General features: G+C 41.9%; 1 protein-coding gene across 1 annotated transcript in view; it reads left to right on the top strand.

Annotated features, from left to right (window-relative positions):
• Positions 1-2,693: 2,693 nt before the first annotated feature.
• The window catches only part of LOC143745476 (GTPase IMAP family member 9-like), a 60,254-nt gene continuing 39,157 nt past the window's right edge, over positions 2,694-23,790 (top strand). Inside the window, exons 1-3 of the mRNA XM_077237597.1 lie at positions 2,694-2,752; positions 2,840-2,930; positions 3,029-3,067. Coding sequence (XP_077093712.1) covers positions 2,870-2,930; positions 3,029-3,067 — 100 coding nt within the window. The 5' untranslated portion in view covers positions 2,694-2,752; positions 2,840-2,869. The remainder of the gene's footprint in view (positions 2,753-2,839; positions 2,931-3,028; positions 3,068-23,790) is intronic.

Genomic DNA, 23,790 nt, shown 5'->3' with positions numbered 1-23,790 from the left:
GTTACCAGCCACCTATTTTTCCCAGTTTGGAATCCGAGGTCGCGGTCCCCTCCGCTCACGCCTTCGTCCAGAGGTGCCGCCACACATGGAGTAGAGCCCGTGATACTCTTCTTCAGGTGGGGGCTCGCACCAAGGTTAAGACTGATCGCCACCGGTTGAAGCCTCCTGTATACGTCGTGGGTCAAAAAGTGTGGCATTCTACCAAGAACCTTCTGCTCTGTTCCGTTTCCAACAAGTTAGCTCCCAGATTTATTGGCCCGTTCCCTGTCACCAAGATTTATTTGCCCATTCCCTGTCACCAAGATTATTAGTCCGGTGGCAGTCCGACTCAAACTTCCTCCGGCATACAGGAGAATTCATCCCTCCTTTCATGTTTCCAAGATCAAACCCGTGTTTCATTCACACATTAATCCGCTGGTCCCAGTTCCCCCACCGCCGCGACTCGTAGATGGAGTTTATATTTATAAATTCCCATCGAAGTCCCTGCGTCATCGCTCTCCTGTTGCCTACAGCTTTACACTCTGGGACTAACATTATTCTCATTAAAAGTACTTTTTACTTGCATTTGTATCCGTCTGTACTTTTACGTAACACCTTTGGGCAGTGTTGCCAACTTAGCAATTTTGTTGCTAGATCTAGCAACTTTTTTTTCAAAAAGCACATGGCAACAAATTTAGCAGTTTTTAAAATGTATTAGGCAACTTTTAGCAACTTTTGAAAAGTGACTCTAATCCAAACAACACGCGTACAAGCTAGCTAAATATACTGAGCGGTTCATTCATAATTCCTTAAGATCGCTGTGGAAATGTGGAAAACGCTGTGAAAACCGGAAGACAAAATACAACGAACGCAGGGGCGGGGCTACATAAGGTCTATATAGCCCTTATATAACTCTATATGGCTCTGGCCAGGCACAGAGGCTGCGGGCAGCAGTAGCATGCATTTCACATTTTTGGTAAAATAATTTAAGCACATTTCATATGTAGTTTCACAGGTTAATAGGAAAATAGCCTACATTAAATGTAATTGTTCGAAAGGTTTTAACTGTTCAATATCAATGTTGTATTTAAAAATCTGATCATGAAAAAGTGTTGTTTGTATTACTTATATATATATATATATTTTTTTTTTACAAACAAATCTAAATGAGCATTTCAAATAATATCTACCTTATTATAATATCTACATAGCGATTACGTAATGACGTCAATGTGCAATGACGTCCAACGTCATTTTGCAACTTTTTGCAACAAAACGATCAGTCTTTAGCAACTTCCCCTGAAAATTATTTGTCAACAGTGCCTTTGGGTGAAGCAATGGGCTGCGAGGTCTCAGTGGTTCAGGAAGCCTCATTTTGCAATCACTAGCTGCAACAAACAAGGAACATAACATTACGCTTAGAAAACAGTAAACAAAACCATGGAAGCAGTAACTATGCACTGCAATAACCATCAGCTCGCTCCTGAACAATCAAAGAGCCCAGCTTACTGTTCACCTTCTACTCTTCTGATCGTTTGTCTCCCTTTAAATTAGTTCTTGATTTGAAAACAACTGATACCAGCTCTCAGTGATATGTGTCGGGTCCCCGCTATGATAACAGTAACTTTCTCAAATGTTTACAGAACAAGCGGGAACCCAGTGTGCCTGTATCTTTCTCTATTGCTGTTCGATTACATGATAGAAAGGCCTTCAAAAGCCATACAGCAAACCCATCTAATCTGGTGCGTATTACACGCCAAACTAAGATTGCTGTGGGGACAAAAAGTAAGAACATATCTCACCAGTCCTCAGGGCTTTACACTGGCTCCCAGTTACATTTAGGATTGATTTTAAAGTATTATTACTGGTATATAAATCACTAAATGGCCTAGGACCTCAATACATTGCAGATATTCTGACTGAATATAAACCCAACAGATCACTCAGATCATTAGGATCACATCGGCTAGAAATACCAAGGGTTCACTCTAAGCATGGCGAGTCTGCTTTTAGCTACTATGCCAGCCTCAGCTGGAACCAGCTTCCAGAAGAGATCAGATGTGCTCCTACAGTAGTCACATTCAAATCCAGACTCAAAACACATCTGTTTAGCTGTGCATTTACTGAATGAGCACTATACCACTGTTCGTCCGACTGTTTGTACTGTATTTTATTTTATTTTTTATTCTAAACTTTTAATTATTCCTCTTTCTTTTGATTATTTTAATTTCTTCTATGTAAAGCACTTTGAATTACCATTGTGTATGAAATGTGCTATATAAATAAACTTGCCTTGCCTTTTTTCACCTGGTCTAATTTGTGTGACAATTATTAATCCTAGCACCCTTTCCAATCATGCCTCACACAATTCTTCCACAGGTCTTCGTGTCCCCCTACCTACCACAAAAAGCTTATTAAAGTGGGATTTGTCAGTATGCCGTACAGGATCTTATTCTGCCTGACAGAATAAAGACAAAAAAATTAGGTTTTGAAATGTTTTTTGCCTTGTGCTTGCATAGGAAATGCCAGGAAATGTTTTAAACATGTTATTAGAAGTGCTACTGGTGACTTTTCTTATGATGGAGAATCGTTCATGAGCGACTACAGCTTACAACAGAGGTTAAGGAAACCACAGAAGAGGAAGATGTGAGAATAAGGCATCATTCTCTGTAACTTCAGTTATTTTGACTGCTACACTTGTTTTACCCACGGTGTAAGAGCTTCAGAGACTGCCTGCACTGACCGTGAAGAAGAGCTGATAGCCTAACTGCTGGTCTGTGCTGATTTATTTAGCTTTTACTTAACTGAATTTATATGCTGATTTAAGCTTTTCACGTCCATTTACTCCGTGTTTAAACAGATCTCGTGTGCTTGACAAATAAGTGATTGAATGATTGACAGCTTCTCAACTGAGAAGCCAAAACCAAACAGAAAGAAAATGAGTGACAGAGGTATGTACTAGTACAGTACTGCATAAAACCTAGATATAATCAGACACAAACAATATTTTAAAATATCAATTAAAAAAATGGCATTTGTATCTTCACAGTACCTCTAATTTCAAAAGAAGATGGTAATAATTCATCAGGTAAGATTCAGTCGTTTCACTTTTTTTCACATCACACATTTCAGATCATTAATTGAAAGCTGCTGCTCATCACATTATGTTTTATATAAATGAGTCTGTTTTTTAGTTATAGCTAGTTATATACTTTTTGTTAGTTTGTAGTTTGGCTAACTGAAGTTTTATAATGCTAGCTTGGTTGATGCTTAACTACTTTTAATTATGAGTAGCTTAGAAAAGCAGTTTCAAAGTATTTTTTTCAGCACTGCATATGTGTGTGTATGTGTATTGAGACTTCTGCGTCGGACCTATGCCGGAGCCTCTACACTGTAGTCTACGCGTTGGTTTTCATTTATATTTCTGCGTCGTTGTCTGCATTGACGTGCAATTAAACCCTAGGGAGCGGTTCTGACTATGAGGTGTGATTTGTGCACTTTTTGGCGATCGCTTATGGCGAGTGCATAGTGCCATATGAGTACAGAGTGCAAGACTACCCTGAAGAAGGAGAAGGAGCAGTCTACCCTTCCGTCGCCGTCAGTCCGTGTCTATTTTTGAATGGGATTGACAGAGACAGCAGACGACAGACTGGCGGCGACGTCACAGTAGGAACGTATAGCTGACGGCGACGTGGTGACGGCGGATGTGAGAAATGCATAAATAAATCATGACATCTGAACCAAGCACGTTGCCTAATAAGACGCCGAATACACACGTTGTCCCTCTGTACGTCGCCTTATAAGATGCCTGATGCACACGTCGTCTCCATTTATGTCGCCTTTCGAAGCATTGAAAAACATAGTAATGTCATTGAAAAACATTTCAAAGTTTGCATTAGTAGATTGTTAGGCTATTGCTTTTACAGTAATTAGTTAACTTATTTCCCAAAAAGGGCCACTGGTGCGTGTTACGTTCCCATTTAGTCTAGGGTTTGAAGGAACGTGTAACAGAATAAAATAAAAGGAACAAAAATGGTGTGATGTGTGGAGGCAGCCAGGTTCATCTCCCAACCCCAATAGTTTAACAAGAATAACCCAAGACAAACTCAAGAAGAATCAAGCGGTTTTATTCTTATGGGTGTGGGAGGATTTCAAGGCTTCAAGAGGGGGAAATGGAAAAATAACAAACATAAACCGTCTAACTATTACTGGGAAAATTAACTAGGCTACACAAGAAAAGAAAAGAAAAATGCAATGAATACTCTAACTCCCTAAATAACTTAAACAGGAGAAAACAAGATACAATAAAGCAAAACACCCACCTCTCTACCAATCCTTTCCCCAAAGACTTAACATAATAATACCAATAAAGAATACTTTACCCAGATGACTATAAGTAAATAATATCTTACAACATAACTAGAAAGTCTTGTCGTAGGCACCAATTACCACTAGAGTGTTCACACGATAACACTGAAGAGGATCAATAAACCAAATATAATCAGAAAGAATATTCAACAGAACTTCGGGGTTGAGATTTGGTACCACACGATGCAACCTCCACACACACACACCCAGGTCTATGGAATCAGGCTGCTTAAATCCCCACAGCTTCTTCTCCTCCTCCAATCACATCAGGTTACCAATCATTGGAGTCAGGTGGCAGCCATTACTTCCTGCTTATGGTAAAGAGAGGGAGAGAGAGAAACGGGGAATAAAAAAAAACAACCAATACGTCTTTGGACGTAACAATCGTAATAGCTATAAGTGTGGACGTAATAACTATAAGTGTATTCAATGTTTGATATGGGCAGCGCTAGGGAGGGGCTCGCAGTGCTTCAGCACCCCCAAGAAAGACCAAAACACCCCGATATCACCCACAAAAATTATTTCTGGAAGCAATCTGTGAAGAAAACAAGAAAACTTATCTCAAGTTATTTCAAGATATTAAGTCGTTATTTCAACATTATATCTCGTTATTTCGACATAATAATTCATTATTTGACATACTATCTGTTATTTCGGCATAATAAGTCGTTATTTCGACATAATATCTCGTTATTTCGACATAAGTTGTTATTCGACATAATATCTGTTATTGCGGCATAATAAGTCGTTATTTCAACATAATACAGGTCCTTCTCAAAAAATTAGCATATTGTGATAAAGTTCATTATTTTCCATAATGTAATGATAAAAATTAAACTTTCATATATTTTAGATTCATTGCACACCAACTGAAATATTTCAGGTGTTTTATTGTTTTAATACTGATGATTTTGGCATACAGCTCATGAAAACCCAAAATTCCTGTCTCAAAAAATTAGCATATTTCATCCGACCAATAAAAGAAGTGTTTTTAATACAACAAAAAAAGTCAACCTTCAAATAATTATGTTCAGTTATGCACTCAATACTTGGTCGGGAATCCTTTTGCAGAAATGACTGCTTCAGTGCGGCGTGGCATGGAGGCGATCAGCCTGTGGCACTGCTGAGGTGTTATGGAGGCCCAGGATGCTTCGATAGCAGCCTTAAGCTCATCCAGAGTGTTGGGTCTTGCGTCTCTCAACTTTCTCTTCACAATATCCCACAGATTCTCTATGGGGTTCAGGTCAGGAGAGTTGGCAGGCCAATTGAGCACAGTAATACCATGGTCAGTAAACCATTTACCAGTGGTTTTGGCACTGTGAGCAGGTGCCAGGTCGTGCTGAAAAATGAAATCTTTATCTCCATAAAGCTTTTCAGCAGATGGAAGCATGAAGTGCTCCAAAATCTCCTGATAGCTAGCTGCATTGACCCTGCCCTTGATAAAACACAGTGGACCAACACCAGCAGCTGACATGGCACCCCAGACCATCACTGACTGTGGGTACTTGACACTGGACTTCAGGCATTTTGGCATTTCCTTCTCCCCAGTCTTCCTCCAGACTCTGGCACCTTGATTTCCGAATGACATGCAAAACTGAGCAACAGTCCAGTGCTGCTTCTCTGTAGCCCAGGTCAGGCACTTCTGCCGCTGTTTCTGGTTCAAAAGTGTCTTGACCTGGGGAATGCGGCACCTGTAGCCCATTTCCTGCACACGCCTGTGCACGGTGGCTCTGGATGTTTCTACTCCAGACTCAGTCCACTGCTTCCGCAGGTCCCCCAAGGTCTGGAATCGGTCCTTCTCCACAATCTTCCTCAGGGTCCGGTCACCTCTTCTCGTTGTGCAGCGTTTTTTGCCACACTTTTTCCTTCCCACAGACTTCCCACTGAGGTGCCTTGATACAGCACTCTGGGAACAGCCTATTTGTTCAGAAATTTCTTTCTGTGTTTTACCCTCTTGCTTGAGGGTGTCAATGATGGCCTTCTGGACAGCAGTCAGGTCGGCAGTCTTACCCATGATTGCGGTTTTGAGTAATGTAACAGGCTGGGAGTTTTTAAAAGCCTCAGGAATCTTTTGCAGGTGTTTAGAGTTAATTAGTTGATTCAGATGATTAGGTTAATAGCTTGTTTAGAGACCCTTTTCATGATATGCTAATTTTTTGAGACAGGAATTTTGGGTTTTCATGAGCTGTATGCCAAAATCATCAGTATTAAAACAATAAAAGACCTGAAATATTTCAGTTGGTGTGCAATGAATCTAAAATATATGAAAGTTTAATTTTTATCATTACACTATGGAAAATAATTAACTTTATCACAATATGCTAATTTTTTTAGAAGGACCTGTATCTGTTATTTCTACACAATCTCTCATTATTTCAACATAATTGTTATTTCGACATAATAAGGGGACATTCTATGCATTAAGCCTTATAATAGATTTCTATGGGAGGAAAATGCTTAACGTTTAATTAAACACGTTACGTTCATATTTTGGGCTCATCTGATTTTTTTTTGTGTATATAATAGCCTATACTTTATTATGATTTTAGTATCAAAATGATTAATAAATGCACGCAAAATTATCCGTGAACTTGATAAATGTTGCAGATATGTATTGCTATGGTAAATGGACTGCATTTATATATCGCTTTCAACAGACCCATGGCCACCAAAGCATTTACATATTGCCTCACATTCACCCATTCATTCACTCATTCATACACCGATGGCAGTGTCAGCCATGTAAGGCACCATCCAGGAGTTGTTTGGTCCCGGAGTAATTAGGTTGAATCACTTTCTTGCGGTTTGGTGTTACATTGTTTACTTCCTCCATAAGAAAAGAGAAGAACATTCTTCCGTTGCATCACCGTACACGTTTATTGACTACACAACACCACTGTGCATAATGTCCAATTTTGCTTTTTCTTTGTATTAAAGAGAAGTTTACATTGGTTCACCGCTTTCGTTTTTGCGGTCAAAACCTTTTTGCCCTTCTGGGCCAACACACCCATCTACAACGCGTGATTTTTTTCCCCAAACCACTTCAGCCCTGCAGCCGATTCTAAAGTTTTCATTGGTCATGTCAATCACTGTACTGATTGCCTACACCAAACACTGATCCCTAAACCCATAGACATCATATAGAGACTAGATGCCCTATTGGCCGCTGTGGCGCAAGAAATGCGGCCGCCATCTTAAACCGGTCATACTCCTATTTGCGTTGCATAGCAGCAGTAGATGCCAGAGCACTGTGCAGCATATTCCTGCTCAAATCGGCGGACCAGCACTCGGGGATTACTTTTCACAAGTAAGATTCAACATTTAACATTACTGTACTATAAGTTGTATTTTGTGAACAAAATATTCAATGTGTCCTGTATCTATATGATGTCTATGCCTAAACCTACCCGTCACTGTAACCTAAACCAATGAAATCTGCTGCAGGGCGGGATTTCCGCTGAAGTGGTTTGGGGGAATAAATCACGCATCTACAACATAAGGAAGGCTACCTGTATACACTGATATCACAGCGCCACTCAATGGTCCAAAATGAGAACAACACATAACCCTTATAAATACATTTTGGCTCCTACACGCTGACCCCTAATTGTTAATGGTAAACAAACCTAACAATTCAAATACAATGAAAAAAGGAGCCAAAAAACATTACCATACACCCAAGTCTAAATGGTGTTATTTACACTTGATGTAATAGACAAAGTTTTGTTATTGGTCTTTCCATGATGCTGGTTTCAGTCTGCAGCCTCACAGAACACACTAGACCATACTTATCTGGAAAAACCTCAATGATCTTGCCAAGAACCCAAGAACCCAGAGGAGCTGACGAGTCCACACCACAATGTCTCCAACAGACAAACTCCTTTTCTTCTGATTCCACTTTTGTCTCTCTTGAAGCAAAGGCAGGTACTCCCATAGCCATCTTTTCCAGAACAAATCTGAAAGATATTGCACTTGTCTCCATCGTCTTCTCACATACTGGTCATGAGGTTCAAACACACCAGGGGCTCTATCTTGCACCCGGCGCAAATGACTTTGTACACTGACTCATGTATCATTCTATTTTGCACCCGTGAAATGAACTTGAAATGAACTTGCGCTCCCTGGGCGGGTCGGCGCAAAAAAGAGGCATGTTTCGGCGCAAACATTCCCTAGTGCTATTTTGCAGTTCCAGAAAACAATTCCGCCACTGACCAAAAAAAACCTAGTCTAAAGTCAGTGGCGCGTTGCGCGTTGTTCATTATGCTATTTTAAGCGCGCATGCTTGGCCATAATGTAGCGCGTGCACAACGCGCATACACTTTGATTCTCTCATCAACACAGATGCAGCAGTTTTTATTTTTGCAAATCATACATTATAACAAGGAAAAATATTACCACATTGTGGTGTCCATGAAGATGTGAAAAAATAGGCATAAATCTAGCTTACACATTTACCCAGATTTTTCAGGCAAATTGTAGTAATGACGGATCAGACCTGTTTGCCCAATAGTGGCCGGACACATATGTATATAAGGACATCTGACAAATTAGTTTGTCCGTCAAGAACCAGGGGGAAAAAAAATCTGAAGACTGCGAAATCACCTTTACCATAATGTAAGTACATTAAATACCTTACTCTTTAATTTACCAGTTAAGTTGAGCTTTCTATTGATTTGGGTGGGTTTGTCCCATCCCCAATGTCACCTCTCTTTCTTTTACAGCCCTGACGAGAACATCGATCTCCTCGGCTGTGAACCGATTCTGAAGCGCGCCTGGTAAATGCGCCACAATAATAACAATCCGCCATGCAACATGCGCACCTGCTCTTAAAGGGTATTTTGGATGACGCTCTGATTGGTTTATTTCACGTTACGCCCAAACCACACCTATGAATAATGAAGCTATTTCAGACCAACCCCTTTTAAACTTGCGTCGGGCGAAAGAGTCATTTATCCCGCTGGTAAAATAGCAACAGCGCCCAAGACCCGCCCACAAAGTTACTTGCGCTTTGCGCTTGACACTTGCGTTTTAGATCGTTAAAATAGAGCCCCAGGTGGTAAAGCTGGTTTCCATTTTAAGAGAAGAAGATGATTGGGCGTGAGAGGCTCCAGATCATTAGGACTATACTTCGATAGTTAATTGGTCGATCATTCAAAATGGATTCCACTTCACAGAAAACTGTGTGAAGTCCATCATCATCTACCTTTTGTTGATGTAGAACATAACTGAGAACCTTTTTCACAGAGCGTATTATTCTTTCCCATATACCACCATGGTGTGAGCCTGCTGGTGGATTAAACCTCCAAAGAATTACAACCTGTGACAATACTCCTTGACTTTTGTCATGATTTAATGTTGCAAGAGCCTCCTTCAACTCTCTTTGTGCTCCAATAAAGTTAGTACCAGTATCTGATCTTAATGTACCACTTGTCCTCTTCTACTGATGAAACGTTGTAATGCATTAATATATGCATCCGTTTCTAGTGAACTTGCTACCTCAAGATGAATTGCCCTAGTTGCCATACAGGTGAACAATACTCCATATCTTTTACAAGTTACTCTTCCTCTTTTTACTTCCATTGGTCTGAAGTAGGCTAATCTACTCCTGTGTTGGTAAATGGTGGTAGATCGAGAAGGATCCTTTCCTTTGGAAGCCCAGCTAGCAGGGAACGTTCTCAGAACTTTGGCTAACATTCCCTACAAGTTTGGTTAATGTTTTAAAGAAAACATTTGAATGTAATGTTCAAACAATGTTTTTTAAGGATGTTTTCTCATTTCAAATAATGTTCCTATAAGGTTAAATGTAAACTAAGATATAACGTTTTAACTGTAACATTTTGAGGATGTTTTGGGAATGTTGTTGAGATAACAGATTATACAATGTTCTCAATAAAACATTGGTACAATGTTCCATAATAACAGGAGAGGAACATTATCATATCAACGTTCCTAAAATGTTTTGAGGATATTATTTAGTCCTGAGATGACAGATTGTTTTTTATAAAACCTTCTTGTAATGTGACGTGTTAACAAAGCAAGAACATTTTATATGTAACATTTTCAGGATGTTGTTGAGCTAAAAGTTTGTAGAATGATCTTTTATAAAACATTGACACAATGTCCCATAATAACAGAGGAGGAACATTATCATATCAACGTTCGCAAAATGTTTTGAGGATATCATTGAGGCCTGAGATGATCAGATGTTTTTAATAAAACATTCCTTTCAATTTACTTTTTAACATTTTGCATGAAACATTTTGAGGATTTTTTTTAGGGATGTTGTTACCTTTTATAAATCATTAGCACAATAACAATGGAGGAACATTATCGAAGCAACATTCATCAAATGTTTTGAGGACATTATTGGCCTGAGATGACAAAATCTCATAATATGATGAGTAACAAAAGCTCATAACATTTAAAGTATATTTTAGGGAAGCTGTTTAAGTACAGATTGTAGAATTATTTTAACCTATAAAATATTGGCATAATGTTCCATAGTAAAAGAGGAACATTATCAAAACAGCATTTGCAACGTGTTTGGAGGATATCACTCTGAACTGTGTGAACTGTTGCGCGAAATGTGTTTACAAGAGAAGAGAAGCTGATTGGGGGCCACTGTGGATCGACGTTTAAAACCACCAATCACAGCGTGACTTTCTCATGACGTAAGAACATTTGAAATCGACACACAGCGCAAAGAAAGTAACGTTTTTGTTGAAGAAATCGGCGCAAAATGCCGTTGTCTAAATTGCCAAACAACAGAACTCCTGGTCAACGAAACAGGGCTCTTTCACAACTGTAAGTTTTTTTTTTTTTTGTGTGTATTTTTTAGTTTACATATAGCTTTCTCTTATCCTTGATATATCAATGTCTTTCAGTGTTAGATTTTATTTTCTTAGAATTGTATGACAGTCGCATTAAATCTGAGTATATTATGTTACTTTGGAATAACAGCTAGATTTGTTTTAATCCAGACTCCCAACTGCCTGTTTGAAGATTAATATAAAACCGATGACGCAATAAAGTCTCCATTTACAACAAAGGTAGCCTACTATAATATTGTGTTCTATGTAGGCTATATGAATACTCTATTTTTGCAACTTAGAAGTGTTAATCTTAATGCCTTTTGAAAGTAAAAGTTAATAATATTTCAGTAATTCATAAAGAGGTAATGGGAAAATTGGAAAAAGTATTCAGTCTAAAACGTTTTCAACGTTTTTTTGTGTTTCTAGCAAATATTGTATGTCCTTGTAATATCGTTGTATGTTGACAGACCATGTTTTAAAATATTTCAGGTAACGTTAATTACTCTGGGGCTGATGGTCAATGTAAAGGACACAATCTGGCAAACATAAACCTGCAGAGGTGAATGGATATGGGCGCTAAAGAGCCTTGTAACTGGTAGGTGGTTTTGTAACTTGTTGTAAATCTTCATAGAATTACCTTTATATTATAGTACAGATTATAGTAATCTTGTTCAAATATTAGGAAATAATTATGTTGGTTTAGGAAAGCCAACATATTGTTAACCTATTTAAACTAAATATTATTATTATTATTCTGATTTCTGAGACAAAAATGTTCAACTCTTAAAGTAACACCAGGTAACTTTTGCTCTCGGGGTCCCCCTACAGTTAGGAAACAGTATTGTCCTCTACTACTGTCGTAAACTCTGTCATCCTACATGCACCTGCATTTGTTGACAACCATGATAGCTCTGAACACTACAGGAGGAGGTCACATGCAGGTGTTCTGCTTGCGTCCCGTGTGAAATGTTTGCATCCCAGGTACTGTGGCATATATTTCAGCATGTCATATGAATATAATTGTCCTAGCAGAAGTGAGCTAGTGTCTAGACTATAGCTATTCATTCTGAATGTACATGAATTTGCATTCTACAAGACACACGTCTGTGTGGTTACACTCAGCAGTGTTTTCTAGTTGCTAGTGATGAGCAGGAATGTGAGAAGACAAAAATCACATAAAAGGGTAATTACTTTGCTGATTATTCAGAACAAGCAACACATTTGAGTTCGACTTTTGTTGAGGTAACTTAGTCATGCACTGAACACAACAACCCTTCATGTTTGTAGAATCTAATCACACAGAAGTATTGCACAAGAACAACATGAGGGTGGAAATTCGTCATCCGAAAAAATTGCGACAAGAATCCCGTTTGCCTCTGTAGCTATCAATAATCGGAAATTACACAATCAAGTAACTTTACACATGTAACAAATGAGAAGCTATGAACACAATGATAATATTAATAATCTTCCTCCTTTCTTTGTACATGTTGAGTAGACTACACTTTTTAGGTCAAATATTTGCATTTCATCGATTGCAAAGTTCAAATCAGAACGAGAATGCTAGCGATAGATAACCATCAAAAACTAGAATATCGTTTACTAGCTACCAGATTGATAATTCGCTACTCTACTATCATTACTTGATTCATGAAGATATACGGAGGATAAGATAGCTTGACTTTGAAATTAAATTTTGGTATGTTTTAGCTAACCTCAAGGGCATCCAAGATGTAGGTGTCTTTTTTTCCGCAGTAGATTCAATTTTGATATTTTTAGGTCAAACCGTTCTTGTCTGTCAGTCATATAATGCAGGGCTATGGTCACCACCTCAAAGAGCATGCACAGAGTCCAAATTAAAACAATTCCCCTTCGTCCAAATTAAACAATTCCCCATCGTAAGTACACATTGATGGCCTAAGACACGAAACGAGCGGTTGGTGTGAGAAAACAAACAGTATTTATATAGTTTTTACCTTTTGTACACAGCCACGTCCAAGTGATCTGAAGGCGCGGGCGCTTCCGTGTGTCACGTGTACGCAGACTGGTGCATAGAGATATATACACTAGATGTCGCATTGGCGACGGTAGTTCAGTGGAACGAAACCTTAGCCAAGGCGACATCTAGTGTATATATCTATGCACCAGTCTGCGTATACGTGACATACTAGGAAACGCCTTCGCCTTCAGATCACTTGGACATGGCTGTGTGGTGGAAGTGACGTATATGCCGTAAAGCAGTCGAATTTTGTAGTTCTCTTTGTTCGCCGGTTACTACCCGAAACCCGAAAAGTTTAAAAGTACGATTAAAAACGCTACAGACCCCATCAGGCTATGACAGACGTGTCATTCAACCTATTGTAAGTCGATGTACCATCACAAGAGACTTGGAAATATATTATGAAGGTTGAAAAGTTACCTAGTGCTGCTTTAACTCCTAGAGCTTTAGTGCTAAAAGCACCTAACACAGACCATAAATGATCTTATCCAAAAGACATCCAAAAATGAGAATTAACATGATTTACTCCCCCTCAAGTCATCCTTGGTGTATATGACATTCTTCTTTCAGACAAATACAATCTGAGTTATATAAAAAAATGTCCTGGCTCTTCCGAGCTTTATAATGGCAGTGAATGGCCGTTTCTGTTTTAAGTCTATAAAAGTGCATCCATCCATGATAAAAGTAATCCACACGGCTCTGGCGGGGTTATAAAGGCCTTTTGAAGCAAATCGATGCGTTTGTGTAAGAAAAATATCCATATTTAAAACTTTATTGACTAAAATAACTAGCTTTAAAATAACTAGCTTAGCATATGTTTCTTTCTAATTTTGAAGTAACTAAAACGTACAGCTTCACTAATAGCAAAGAGACGCTGCACTTACAGGTATGATTAATTCACTCTAGTAATAGTTATATCGCCAATGCATTCAAATGCAGTGCTACTTTATCTGCATCTGATTTAAAACAAGCAGAAATCTTTAAGAAATGTAACGATCCATAGACAATATAACCGCTGTTAAGTCAGAGCAATAGCCTTGTTGTGGGCAGCGCTGTGCCATGCTGGAGCTGTGCTCTCGGCGACCTGAGTTCCAGTCCTGGTTCGAGGTTCAGGCTTCTCAAGCCAACATCAACTTTTGTTCAAATAATTTAGCCTCTAGTTGTGTTATTAATAGGTATATAATGGATTAAGTATATGTTTTAAATTACAGAAACAAAAAAGATACTCATAAGGTATCATATTTATACTTTCAATAAATTAGTCTTTACATAATTTCTGATTACTAATTAGGCTGGCTAATTTTGAAAGTTTTCAATGTCAATATTGCTTGTGATCTTAATATGTATGTATTTGTATTATTTCTCTTTACACTGTTGCATGATCTTCTTTTATAGGCTATGAGGAAAAACTCTACCATGCACAGAGAGAATAGAGTTCAATGCTGCTAACTGGGAGAGCAGCTGGACAACTAGAAGAGAGAACAGTAGAACACATATTAATACAGATGACTGTATTATTCTTCTGCAATAACCAAGACAAGCAAAGACTGATGATGAGCGCTCTGAGCAAACACAGCAGTCAAGACGCATGATTGCACATTGGACTTTATGGAGTTCTTCATGTAATGTTGGGCATTTACTGTACGCAGAACTTCTAATAATTTATGTGGATGCTTTAGATTTTGATGTTTTAGTTTTGAGATTAATAAAATTTTATGTTTTAACAATGTTATAGCTAAGCATTTTTTTTGTTTAAGAGAACATTTTGGGAACAAAAATAAAACTTCCCGCTAAAAACTTTATAAGAATGTTAGGGGATGTAATGTTCTAAAAATGTTATGATTAAACCTTTATAGAAGGTCATCACAAAATATTTTCAGAGTGTTCTTAGAGAATGTTATGTAATCTTTATAGAGAACATTCTGGGAACAAAAATAAAACTACCGGCTGAAAATGTTATAAGAACATTAGAGAATAATGTTCTAAAAATATTAGCATTAAACATTTTTAGAATGTTTTAAGAGAATGTTATCCGATCTTTTAAGAACATTCTGGGAACAAAAAGAAAACTACCCGCTGAAAATGTTATAAGAACATTAGCGAATAATGTTCTAACAATGTTAGCATTAAACATATTTAGAATGTTTTTAGAGAATGTTATCCTAGCTTTTAGGAGAACGTTCTGGGAACCAAAATAAAACTACCCGCTGAAAACATTATTAGAACACTGCATGGTAATGTTCTCAGAACATTTTTAGAACAAAACATTTCTAGCTGGGAGATCTGCCATTTTTTGTTCAACTGCTCTTCTATTATGACCAGAGTTTCCGCTAGAAAAAAATGGTGCCGGTCAAAGTGACCGGCAGAGGTTTCATTTTACGGACATTTTGATGATATGCCGGTCAAATATCGTCTCTGGCTATGTATGTAACCCTAGTTCCCTGAAGGGAACGAGACACTGCGTGACAACGCTTTGGGAACGCCCCTGCGTGAGTGCGTCATGAAGCACGTATGAAATCAGTCCAATGGCGAGACGGAACTTCATAGGCGGGTGACGTCACCGACCAGGAAACTATATAAGCACCCCAAAACACAAGCGCATCAGCTTCTGATAAAACTGAAGCAAGTGCTCACGGGCATGCTGGGAGTATGGCACAGACACGCAGCGTCTCGTTCCCTTCAGGGAACTAGGGTTACATACGTAACCCGAGACGTTCCCTATCAGGGAACTCGAGCTGCGTGACAACGCTTTCGGAACGCTAATACTAACGCCGCCATAAGCGCAAGTGTCCGTCGTGTGAAGTCAGAGCGCACATTCGGACGAAAGCACCTGCGCCCCTGGAGTGGAGCTAAAGTCAAGATGATAAAACTTTACGAATGTATGCGGTGAGGACGATCCTGCCGCGTCCCAAACGTCCTGGATTGATACTCCTGACAAAATAGCCTTAGAGGCAGCCATACTCCTGGTTGAATGAGCCCGGACAGCCAAAGGAGAAGGCTGACCGGCAGACTCGTAGGCAAGTGAGATGGCCTCGACCACCCACTTGCTCAACCTCTGCTTAAATACTGGACAGCCCTTCTTAGGGGGTCCAAAGCAAACGAATAGTTGTTCACTCTTTCTCCACAGGGCAGCTCTGTGGACATACGTATCTAGAGCCATAACTGGGCAGAGCAGATTTAGTTTCTCTTGGTCCGACGTCAAAAATGGAAGAGAACAGAAAGCCTGCAGTACAATAGGCCTGACCAAATTAGTAGGAACCTTGGGAACATACCCCGGTCTAGGGAGGAGGAAAGCCTTAACCATGCCGGGTGAAAATTCCAAGCATTGAGGGGGAGACCGACAGAGCTTGAATATCTCCTATTCTTTTTAATGAAGATATAGCAAGAAGAAATATAGTTTTATAGTGAGGAATTTCTCAGAAACTTCTTCAATGGGCTCGAACGGTGCTAGAGAGAGACCTTCTAGAACAACCGCCAGGTCCCAGGTCGGCACCCTCGTGCGAACTGATGGCCTCAGTGCCACGAAGGAAACGGGTTACAAGTGGGTGTCTCCCGAGAGATGCTCCACTTAAAGGGACGTGGTAAGCAGATAGGGCCGCCACATACACCTTCAGTGTGGAGTGGGATAACCCTGTGGAGAAGCGCTCCTGAAGGAATTCCAGCACTGCACCCACTGGGTAGTTAACTGGGTCCAGCTGGTGTTCTCCACACCAAGAGGTGAACATTTTCCACCTCAAGGCATATAATTTCCTTGTGGCCGGAGCTCTGGAGTCTCCACGACCTCAGTCGAGAGACCAGATTCTATGAGCTAGGGCCCCCTCAGAGGCCAAGCCCACAACCTCCATAGTTCTGGGAGGGAGTGAAGTATCGACCCGCTCGCCTGAGAGAGAAGGTCCCTCGTGATCGGAATCTCCAGGGGAGAGCCGTCGAGGAGAGAAATTAGGTCAGCAAACCAAACTCGTGCCGGCCAGTACGGGGCTACCAACAGTAGACTGACCCTGTTCCGGCGAACCCTCTCCAGAACTCCTGGGAGCAGAGCAATCGGGGTAAAAGCGTACAGGCGTGACCTCGGCCACTCCTGTACCATCGCGTCCAACCCCAGAGTGGCTGGAGGACTTAGGGAAAACCACAGTTGGCAGTGTGATATTTCCCTGGATGCAAATAGGTTTACCTCGGCACAACCGAAATGTTTCCATAGGAGCTCCACCACCTCGGGGTGGAGTCTCCATTCCCCGGGCCTCGGACCCTGCCTCAACAGGATGTCTGCCCCCTGATTTAAATACCCTGGGATATAAATCGCCCTTAATGAAAGAAGCTTCCCCTGAGACCATAGAAGGATCTGGCGGGCCAGCTTGTATAACGGGCGAGAACGCAGACCCCCCGGATGGTTTATATAAGAGACCACCGATGTGTTGTCTGACCGGACAAGAACATGATGACCTCTCAGGTCTGGGAGGAAGTGTTTCACCGCCAGCATTTCTAGACAATTTATATGCCAATGAAGATGATGGTCCTGCCACAGACCCTGAGCTGAGCGACCACTCATGATCGCCCCCCAGCCTGTGAGAGAGGCATCCGTGGTTAGTGTCACATGACGACACGGAGCCCCCAACACAGGCCCTTGGGACAGGAACCAAGGTTCTTTCCACATAACCAGAGCACGGAGACACCGTCGCGTGACCCTGATCTTGCGGAGCGGGTTTCCCCTCGGGGAGAACCCCTTGGTCCTGAGCCACCACTGCAGTGGACTCATGTACAGCAGGCCGCAAGGTATAACGTTGGACGCTGCTGCCATCAGACTCAGAATTCTCTGATATTCTTTTACAGTGAGTGACTGGCCTAGCTTTGCCTGTTTGACGGCTGAGAGAATCGAAGCTATACGAGCAGGAAACAGACGTCCCTGCATCGTCGTTGAATCCCAAACCACACCCAGAAAAGTGGTCCTCTGTACTGGAGAAAGCACACTCTTCTTGGTGTTGAGCCTCAACCCCAACTTCTTTATATGGGCGAGAACGACATCTCGATGCCGAATCGCCTGATGCTCCGATTGAGCCAGAATCAACCAATCGTCGATATAGTTTAAAATGCGGATGCCCTGGAGTCGCAACAGAGCCAGAGCTGTATCCATACATTTCGTGAAAATTGGGGAGACAGTGCTAGGCCGAACGGAAGAACCAGATATTGGTACGCTTCGCCCCCGAAAGCGAACCTCAGGAACTTCCTATGTTGTGGAAGGATGGAAATATGGAAGTATGCGTCCTTTAGATCTATTGTGACAAACCAGTCCTCGGACCTGATCTGTGACACGATCTGCTTGGGAGTCAGCATCTTGAACTTGAGCTTCCCTACTGAGCGATTTAATAGGTGCAGATCTAAAATTGGACGCAACCCCCCCATCCTTCTTCGGAACGATGAAATATAGGCTGTAATAACCCAACTCTCTGCTGGGAGGAAGAACTCGTTCTATAGCCCCCTTCAGCAGAAGAGTTTTCACCTCCTGTTCCATAACCAGAGCCTGCTCGGGGTCCACCACTGTAGGAAGAACCCCTCTGAAGCATGGTGGGCGTGATCTTAACTGAATCGCTGAATGCTCGATAGTCTGCAGGACCCACTGAGATATATTTGGAAGACTCTTCCAATCCGCCAAAAATTCTACTAAGGGTACCAGTCTCTCGAGACTGGCCTCTGGAATATTTTGAGTGGCAGACACAGTGCCCTGTAACGGCGCACCGGCAGGGAACAACTGGTCTAACTGCTGCACACCGCTCCTCGGAGCGAGCGAGCGTCCCTCGGGAAAGCGCTCGCTGGGACCGTCTACGCCCCGGCACGCAGGCAGGGATGGCAGAACGGGCCCCTGAGGCACCGAGAGAGAATGGGCGCCGTGTACAGCAGCGAACACCTTTCTCTCTCGGTGGGGACCACCCTCAGTACCCTGACGTGTGTGGCGTCAGGGCTTCTTCTTCGACGAAGCCTTCCTGGCGACAATAACCGTCCTCAGATCGGCTTTGCCCCTGGAAGACCTTGTCTGAGAGCGCCGCGCCTCGGCCCAGTCTTGCTGGGGAGGAGCGCGAGACGCGACGCTCCTTTTCTGTTGCGCCCTGTGCGAGGAGCTACTCGACGGCCGGGGCTGCTGGGCGGGAGCAGGCACCCTGAGGGGGAGGAACTTCTGGAGCGCCGCCGCCTGCTTTTTTTCTTCCTGAAACCTCTCGATGACAGTACTTACGGAGTCACCGAAGAGGCCAGCAGTCGACAGCGGAGTGTCCAGAAGGAAGGATTTTTCTTTTTCCTTCATATTAGAAAGATTAAGCCATAAGTGCCTCTCCGTTGCCACCAGGGCTGCCATAGAACGGCCTACTGATCTGGCCGTCTCCTTGGTGGCACGGAGAGAGAGATCGGCTGCCTGACGTAACTCTCTTAATACATCAGCACTTAATTCCTCCCCCTCACTAATGTCTTTTAACAAATCAGCTTGGTAAGCTTGAAGAATTGACATAGTATGAGGACAAGATGCTGCCTGTCCAGCCGCCGAGTAAGCTTTGCCCACCAAAGCCGAGGTATTTCTTCGTGGTTTGGTGGGCAACGCCGGTGTCTTAAAAGACTATGCCCTGACAGGAGAAAGGTGGCTCGCCAACACTTCCTCAGCCTTAGGCATCGCCCGGTAACCATAAGTTTTTGCCTCAGAAAAATTAGAATAAATAGATGTTGGTTGAGTAAATATTCTGGAAGAAACTGGTCTATTCCATGATCTCCACACCTCGGTGTGGAGATCAGGAAAGAAAGGTAGACACCGGCGTGGAGGTGCAGCGCGAGATGGCAAAAATCTCTCATCCAGCTTACTCTTAGATCTAAATTCCTGACGATCAGCTGGCCACTCAATGCTTAATTTTTCAACTGCACGAGTCAACACCTCTATAAGCTCCTCACTAGCAGGAGACTGAAGCGACGAGTCCCCAGTCTCTGCAGCATCCACACTTTCAACATCCAGTTCCTCAGAACTGGATAGCTGAAGTGATGGTGCTGGATCTACCAGGTAAGGGCTGAGATAGGGCAGAGCCCGTCTGTGAACCCCACGATTGAAGCCTCCGCTGTGCCTCGGCCGCAGCGGGACCCGAACCGCGGGGAGCGCGCACCGAACCGCTCTTCTCGAAGAGGGCTCGGCAGGAGCGGAGCGTTATCATAGACATACGCTCGCAATGCACACAATCAGCTCCCTCGAGAGCTGACTGGGCATGCTGCACTCCCATACAAACAACACACAGATCGTGAGTGTCCCCACCCGTGATAAAACGTGGGCAGGGATGAACAGACTTTCTGAACTGCTGTTCGCTCGCCATATTACATATATATATATATATATATATATATTGTCTCTTTATAGTTATTTATAAGTGAAAAACTCCTGCCTAGCAAACACTAAGGACAGACAAAAACACTTTGAGACACAGACTGATATATTCTCACACAGAGCGCTTGCTGAAGACTCAGAAGCTGACGCGCTTGTGTTTTGGGGTGCTTATATAGTTTCCTGGTCGGTGACGTCACCCGCCTATGACGTTCCGTCTCGCCATTGGACTGATTTCATACGTGCTTCATGACGCACTCACGCAGGGGCGTTCCCAAAGCGTTGTCACGCAGCTCGAGTTCCCTGATAGGGAACGTCCTCTTAATTAGTCAAGTTGAGGAAAACTGGAGGCAGTCTATGTAACTTAAAAAAATTACATAATCAGGCCGTATAGAATGCAACATGTTGTTATTATTAGCTTAACTTTCAAATAGACGGAAAAAAACATGAACGTCCGATTGGCGTCAATCAACGCCAATTGTTTTTTACTATGGTTTCACACACATTCACTTTTTGAAACATTGAGGCACGGATGTACCTAATACAAATAAATAAAACATCTCCGGTTAACTAGCAGATCATTCATTTATTCGCCATTAAATAAGAGATCTAGCGCTAAAATCTGTTGTTTTTGAAATCAAGCTGAGCGCTCGTGTCCGCTGCTATCAGCTGCATGGACGACACGCTGCGCGAGTTGCGCAATCTTCACTCGGACGCGCGTTTCAATCTATCGCCGTTGTGGAGACTCTCTATTCATTCTGGTGAAATCACAAAATAAAATGCACACGAACGTGTCCCTGCTTGATATAGACTGTAACCATGCACTGATGAACATAGGCTATTCAGTTTTGATGAGAAAAAAAAAAAAAAACTGTACGAGTGCGCGGATTAGAACCACTGATCTATAGGCTATAATGAGATGTTCCTGATTCACCATCCTCTGGCCTCTGAAAAAAGCTTTTAAGGCTAGTCTGCCTGGGCCTGGCCATATTTGAAACGTCTCACTCAATCGTTCGTTGTTTAGGTCTATACAGCCGTTTTAGGCGTGCGCTTTATTTGAAATGCAGCATGCGATGTTGTTTCATAACTTTCAAACGGTAGAGCCTGTTCCTTTATATTTATAACATAGCCAAAGGTCGGTGTATTTTTGCTTTATACATTTTAGGCTTATTCTCAAATTCAGATTGTGTTAGGGGGCGGGATTATTAGGCAATTTTAATTAGACAATTTGACCGGAGAGATTTAATTTTGTCTGACATTTCATTTTTTCCCCGGCCAATGTCCGGTAATTACAGGACAACGGAAACCCTGATTATGACGTCTACAAAACCCACACCCAGAAATGATCTTCCAGACAGCTGAGTGGGAATTAGTAATCCAGACTTTCCTCCTAACCATGGATAACGTATGGCTTCGTCCACCATGGCCCAAACTTTCATGCAAATGTTTTAGAATAAGCATAGAAATATGCTGATCTTTACCAAGTGTAAGCGGGTGCTTGACCTCTTCAGGCATAGCTGCTTTACTCAATCTTCCTCCAACTCTTAACATTTCATCATCCAAAAATGGATCCAACCGATAAATAGGACTTTGTCGATTCACTGACACTTTCCCAGATGAAAGAGCAGAAATTTCCTCACTAAATTTATTTTGCTGACAATAACAAATGATGGCTTCCTCTGCTCCTTGTAGATCATCTACTGTCAAAATGAGACTCTTAGGCGTTGTTGTAGGCCTAACTCTTGATTCCTTAGACTGTACACCAACGTCCTTATTGTTCTTTGGATGATCAGCATTTGTAGCCTTCTGCTTCTTTCTCAAGCGAATTCTTTCCCATAAGATCATTTTCAGTTTGAGAAACCAGGCCACCGCTACTTTGAGCCTCCTCCACTCAGAAAAGTAACCGATTAGTTGGTCAGTAGGATTAGACACTTCATTCACACTAATGGCGTTTACTGTTGATTCTCGCTTAACCTCTGCATCATCGGAATCTATCGTGACATTTAGTGTATCCATAGTCCAATACTCCTCATTCAACCACAAGAAGGCTGGACCTTCAAGCAACCTGCTGTTGTTTAGAAAGTCTCCAATCTTCATTCTTCTTGAAGCATCATCAGCTGGATTGTCCTTAGAACTTACATATCTCCATTGTGAGGGTTCAATGGTTTCTCGAATGGTTAGCTACAAATGTATGAAAACGCTTGTCTTTGTTGTTGATGTACTTTAGTACTGCTGTACTGTCGGTCCAGAAGACTGAATCGTCCAACTGGATATTCAATTCTTCTTTTAGCATTGCATCTACTTTGGTAGCAAGCACAGCTGCTGTACTCCAAACGGGGAATGGTTACTGCCTTCAATGGTGTCACTCTGGCTTTACCAAGTAGAAAAGCATGTGAATACGTTTCTCATAATTCAACATTCTGATGTATGTAACTGTGCCATATCCATTCATACTGGCATCAGCAAAATGGTGTAAACGGAAAATGCTTGAGCTCTCCAAAATCACCAGGCCTAATACACCTGTCCACAGTGAATACAACTAGCGACTCCAGATCCTCCACCCATCTCTTCCACTGGCATAATATGTCCTGTGGTATAGCATCATCCCATCTACAACCTCTTCAACAGAGTTCTTGTTGCATTATCTTGGCAGACAACACGACTGGACCCAAAAATCCCAGAGGATCATACACAGAGCTGGTGATTGAAATCATGCTACGTCTGGTAAAAGACTGCGGTTTTACATTCAACTTGAATTTGAAAGAGTCTGTTTCCACACACCATTGTAGGCCCAATGCCCTTTCAAGTGGAAGTTTATCTCTATCCAAATCTAACTCCTTCAGGTCTTTAGCCTTTTGATCTCCTGACACAGTTTGCAATACTGCACGACTATTACTGATCCATTTTTCCAAAATGAATCCTCCTTTCTGACATAAAGATCGTCTTTCTGGCGATCCAAGATGGCGCCGCAGACGGCTGCCTCGGTGTGGAGTTCTCCAGCTATTGTGTTGTTTTTGTTCGTTTGTTCTGCGTTTAGTCATTCTTTTCCTATCAGTTTCACCAAAGACGAACTACTGGACATTAGGAAACACAAACCAGATAACTTTTCTACAGTTTTTGATTATTCGGACGTCTTGCAGGACATTCTCGTCGGAGGGGCAGCGTTGTTGTTCAAACGCGCGTTCAGACGCAAACGCGGGAAGCGCGCCGGCGCGCTGGTTAAACTCCGCGAGCGCGGCCTGCGCACTGCACTCCCCAGTATTCATCTCGCGAATCTCCGATCCCTTCCT

Source organism: Siphateles boraxobius, unplaced genomic scaffold (genome assembly GCF_051911475.1).
Source record: "Siphateles boraxobius isolate OS27281-9 unplaced genomic scaffold, OSU_SipBor_1 204, whole genome shotgun sequence".
NCBI lineage: Eukaryota > Metazoa > Chordata > Actinopteri > Cypriniformes > Leuciscidae > Siphateles > Siphateles boraxobius.
Note: the sequence above shows the minus strand (reverse complement) of the source record. Positions and strands in the feature narration are given on the sequence as shown.